Source organism: Echinops telfairi, unplaced genomic scaffold (assembly GCF_000313985.2).
Source record: "Echinops telfairi isolate 266 unplaced genomic scaffold, ASM31398v2 ScPeMD7_655;HRSCAF=1070, whole genome shotgun sequence".
In the NCBI taxonomy this organism is placed as follows: Eukaryota; Metazoa; Chordata; class Mammalia; order Afrosoricida; family Tenrecidae; genus Echinops; species Echinops telfairi.
This window is the reverse complement of record NW_022104553.1, coordinates 29,418,347-29,423,129: the sequence shown is the minus strand read 5'-3', so window position 1 is coordinate 29,423,129 and position 4,783 is coordinate 29,418,347. Positions and strand designations below refer to the sequence as shown.

The following is a 4,783-nucleotide window of genomic DNA, read 5'->3' as shown; positions in this document are numbered from 1 at the left end:
ACTTCCTGCTTGCTGGGACTCACCTGAGAGCTATAGGCGCCACCTGGCTGTGTTTCCACCAACTGTGGATCCACCGGACTCCGCACCCACCGGCCCGTGATCTTCCTGGTTCACCATTCTGCGTCAGCGTACATGACTTTGAGAGTCAGAAGAAGGACTTATGGACTAGCGGTGGACTTGTCAATTTGGGCTGGACCAGGCTGGGCTGGCTTTTTGAGATGTAATTACTTCTGGGTACAAAGCTCTTTCTTGCACCGAGGTGAGTGTGCCTGGCTTTGTTTGTCCAGACAAATCTTAACACAGCCCATCGTCCAGGATAAAGTGTGGGCATCTGCTTTGGCAGCCCCCTGGCGCCTTCCGGCAGCCCCCACTTTGGAAACGATCGTCTAAGCCTCTGGAACCCCACCACTTGGAGAGTCTGTGCCCAGCTCAACTGTGGGGGTGACCCTCCCACAGCTCACCAGCACAGGGGCCACCCACCTGCCCGTTCAGACCCCCAGGTAGAGAACAAGTCGAACACGGCACACGGCTTGGTTCTGCCCACGGATGTATTGGATAATTGTCCAGAATCAGAGACGGCATCGGCCAAGGGGCCAGGGGAGTAAAAAAGAGCTCTGGGAGGGAGCAGGGGGGAGGGGGGCCAGGGATGGAGGGGCAAGGGCGGGGGCAGGAGGACCAGGAGCAGAGAGAAACTGACACACAGGGAAGAGAGAGGGAGAGAGAGGGGAGGCAGGGGCCGGGGAGAGAAGCCAGCCAGAGGGAGGCAGGGGTAGAGGCAGGAGATCACTTGAGGGGTGGGGTCCAAGGTGGGGCCCTGGGAGAGAGGGCCCCTCCTCCAGAATACAAAATGGGGGGCACTGGAAGGGGCTGTCCTGGGCAGGGGGGTGGTGCAGGAAGAGACGGCGATGTGGCAGGGATGAGGTCAGTAGTAGGTCTCTTTCTCCACCCAGCCTGGAAAGGAAGGGGGGGGGACGGGAGGTCAGTCAGAGAGGAGACCCAGAGAGAGGCAAACCAAGAGAGACAGAGAGGGGGTGGGCAGGGTGGAGCGGAGGCGGGACAGAGGCCAGGGGAGAGTGAGGTTAGCATCCTCTTCCTCCTCCCCACTCCAGGGCCCCCTGCCCCGACCCTGTCCCTCCCCCCTCCCCCCACCCGTTCAGGTCCCCCGGGAGCCCCTCACCCCCGGGGTTCCTGCGCAGGATGAGCTTGCGGATCTCATCGTAGACAAAGATGAGGAAGCTGTAGGGGAAGGCACAGAACCACCAGCTGGGCCTGCGGAGGGAGAGCGGATAGCGTCGGTCAGTGTGGGGCCAGCAGGGCACAGATAGTCCCCGGGATGGGTGCCGATGAGTGCCCCCTGGGAGGCTGGCCCTTGGGGAAGGCCTGGTGGCATCTGACAGGGGTGTGGTAGGGTCTGGAGAGGCACAGGAGCTGGAGGTCCATGGAGCGCTGCAGGGGCCAGCGGGGGGTGGGGGGTGGGTCACTCACTTGAGAGGGTACATGCGGAGAGCCACATCCATGCCGGGACAGTAGGACAGGAAGGCCGCGAGAGCCGTCTCCTCAAACAGCCCGAAGATCAGGATCTTGTTCCTAGAAACACAGTCACATACCAGCCTAAGAAATAGCTCAGCTCTGGAAGCCAGGGGGGAAACCCCACACGAGCTGGGCAGCCCCAGACTGGGAGGGACCTCAGGGCAGGTAGGGGCCCAACAAGGAGCAGAGCCTGAGTGGGGGACCCCAGACAGCGCGCACACACCCATACACACACACACACACACACACACACACACACACACAGACAGGCTCACTTCATGCCCTGTTGTGGAGCCTGAGCAGAGGGCCCAAAGAGACAGACAGGCAGACACACAGACTGACTGACCAACAGGCAGGCTCGCCTCCTATCCTGCAGTGGAGCCCCTGACAGACAGACACACAGACAGACTCACTTCATGCCCTGCTGGAAGACGGAGTTCCTGCGGGTCTTGCAGATGATGAGGTCGGCCCACTGCACCACCACGATGCTCACGAAGAAGGCCGTGTGGCACGTGAACTCCACCACTTTCCGCTGCTCGTACGTCTGCGGGGGTGGCAGAACTCAGGGGTCAGTGGTTCTGCAGCCCTGGCTGCCCTCCTCCTGGCCCTCCTCCGGGGGACACCCCTGGGGTGTCGGGGTCACCCCCGCCCCTGGGTGACTCAGGGCAAAGGCAAGCCGTCTCTTTCTGAGGTGCTTGCCTTCTGCCACTGTCCACCACCCAAACTCAGCCGCTTCCGACACCATCCACTGTGAGGGGTGGGGGGACTTCCAAAAGTTGGTGGAGAAACGGAACCAGAAGCTCGTGGGTTTTTCCCCCCACAAACATTTTGAGGCACCCCCTGGAGGGCCGAGGAGCAGCAGCTCAGCTGGCTTCTGGGAGGGGGGGGACTTGAACCTGTGATCTCCCCATTGGCAGCCAAGGGCACGGCTGTTGGTCCCACCCAGTGGCTCCATGGAAAGACAGACACAACAAGGGGCCTTAACCATTTCCCCCACTGAGTGGCACAGAGACAGTCCCGTCCGTCCGTCCGTCCGTCTGTGATCAGCAGGGCCTCGCAGCCCAGGCAGGAATTGACGGGTGACAGCCCAGAGGGCAAGTCTGCGCCCGCCCGCAGCCCTGGGTGTGGGTGCGGAGGCAGACAGGAAAGAGAAGCCCCGGCCTGGTGGTGGGTTCTGAGGGCCACATGGGCTGGGCAGTGCATGGGGTGGGCCCAGTAGGAGGTGAGCATGCAGAGGGCTTTGCTGCTGCCCCTGGGACAGATGAAGCACAAAACCTGGGGCATCCCTAGCCCCGTCCTTGCAAGGGGCCACCCCCTCCTGGTCACCACCACCCACCTGCATGTTTTCTGACTGTCCACTATGGGCCAGGCCATGGGCATTTGGCCATAAGCCGGCCAGCCAAGACGCTGACCCAGCTCCTCCGTGTTCTGTGTTGAGCTGTGTGTTCCCTAAATAAGCACTGGGATCCTAAACCCTATCCCTGTGGATGCCACCCCATTTGTTGTGTCGGTGAAGCCGTGCTACATTCACTTCCTGCCGAGCCACGACGGTTTGTGTCAATGGCATGGGGACAAGTGCCCCACCAGGAAACTCACCAAGACACCGAGGAACACAGCCCAGAGAGACAAGGACCTTCCCCCCAAAGCTGGCGGAGAGAGAGCTTGCCTCCTGAAGCTGCTGCCCCGAATTCTGACATCTGGCTTTCTGGCCGACAAGAACATCCACTCCTGTTCCCAGCACCACTGGACCCTGGGCTCTTCCTCCGGGCCTGGCCCCTGGTTCTGAGGCTCCCTGGCAGCTGGGGGCCCCACTCACCCACTGCTGCCCATAGCTGTCCTCCAGGTCATTGACGGTGCGGTCATCCCAATTCAGCCGGATGCCCACCAGGTTGCTGGGCAAGAAGCCGTTTTCTGCCAGGATCACAAAGTAGGAGAAGAAGCCGCCGAGAGCCTGGATCATTCCTGAGGGGGCCGGGAGGGCGGGGAGAGAAGGCAGACAAGCAGAGGCTGTCGGAGGAGGAGGCCGAAGAGGGAGGAGGTGGCCTGCCCAGTCACATCGGAGGTCTCTGGAGTCTGCCACAGGGGAGCTGGACAGGTGGGCCACCTTGGTCCTCTTATCTGAGACTTGTCACCCTAAGATGGGCTCCCAGAGGGTAACCTAAGGGTGGTACCTGGTGGCGAGGACCTGAGATGAGCCATCTGGGACAGGGCCTCCCTCAAGAAGGGTAACCTTCCACCTGACCCAGGCCACCCTGGATGAGAACATCCCCAAATCCAGAGGACCACCTGGGCTGGGCTGATAGCACCCCTCTCCAAGCCCCACCCAACACAGGAATGATTTTCCCTGGGACCTTGACAATGGCCATGAGGGCTCTGCTTACTGGGAGGGAGCTCACCCCCTCCAAGGCTCTGCACACGTCACCTCTGGAGCCCTAGAGAAGAGGAGGTGGGGGGACGGGGCCCAGCCCTGCCCTCAGAGATCCCCTGCCTAATCTAGCCCCCGTTGTGCTGGAGACTGGCTGGGGCAGTGCCTCCTGAACTGTTCGGCTACCCCACCCCCACACAGAGAGGGGAAGGCTTCAAGCCCAGCCCTGTCCTTGCAGGATCCGCCCATCCTACTGACCAGCACCCATCCGCATGTTTTCTGAGTGTCCACTAGGGGCCAGGCCATGGGCATTGAGACAGAAGCCGGCTAGCCAAGGACGCTGACCCAGCTCCTCCGTGTTCCGTGTTGAGCTGGGAGAGAGTGTATGCGGACAACTGCTTTATTCTCCTAATTAAGAAGCCTGGGAGGCCAGCACTCTGGGTGGAGGGAGGCCTTTACACTTGTGAGATGAGTCCCAATCATATTCTCATCATTAAAAAGCATTCCCCACCATATCCTCCCACCAAAGTGCGGCCTTCAAGCCCCCTCTTCCAAGCACATGGCTGATTGCTCTCTGGCAGGAAGCTTGACCTCTAGAGCTCCTGCTCTCCCTGCTCAGGGGACAGTCACTCCCCCTTACCTGCCCCCAGCACTGGTGTTAGGTTACTCCCCCAATGAACTCGGGGACCCCCCAGGATTACGATATGCCCACTTTGTCACATATGTAACCTGTACCTGTGATCAGGGGGCCTTGCATGCCCGGAGACTCTATAAGTTGGTGTAGGAAGGCATGCTCTCTCTCTCCTGCTCAGACCTGGCTTCATGGAGGAGGTGAGCACCCCTAAACTTTTGTCTGCCTCTTAATTTCTTCCCTTCCATGACCCAACC

The 4,783-nt window shown here is 60.7% G+C and overlaps 1 protein-coding gene across 1 annotated transcript in view; it reads right to left on the bottom strand.

Annotated features, from left to right (window-relative positions):
* Positions 1 to 530: 530 nt before the first annotated feature.
* Positions 531 to 4,783, bottom strand: part of ATP1A3 (ATPase Na+/K+ transporting subunit alpha 3) — a 26,806-nt gene continuing 22,553 nt past the window's right edge. The window contains exons 15-19 of the mRNA XM_045292696.1: positions 3,347 to 3,654; positions 1,944 to 2,074; positions 1,486 to 1,587; positions 1,178 to 1,269; positions 531 to 951 (exon numbers count right to left, since the gene is read on the bottom strand). Coding sequence (XP_045148631.1) covers positions 923 to 951; positions 1,178 to 1,269; positions 1,486 to 1,587; positions 1,944 to 2,074; positions 3,347 to 3,654 — 662 coding nt within the window. The 3' untranslated portion in view covers positions 531 to 922. The remainder of the gene's footprint in view (positions 952 to 1,177; positions 1,270 to 1,485; positions 1,588 to 1,943; positions 2,075 to 3,346; positions 3,655 to 4,783) is intronic.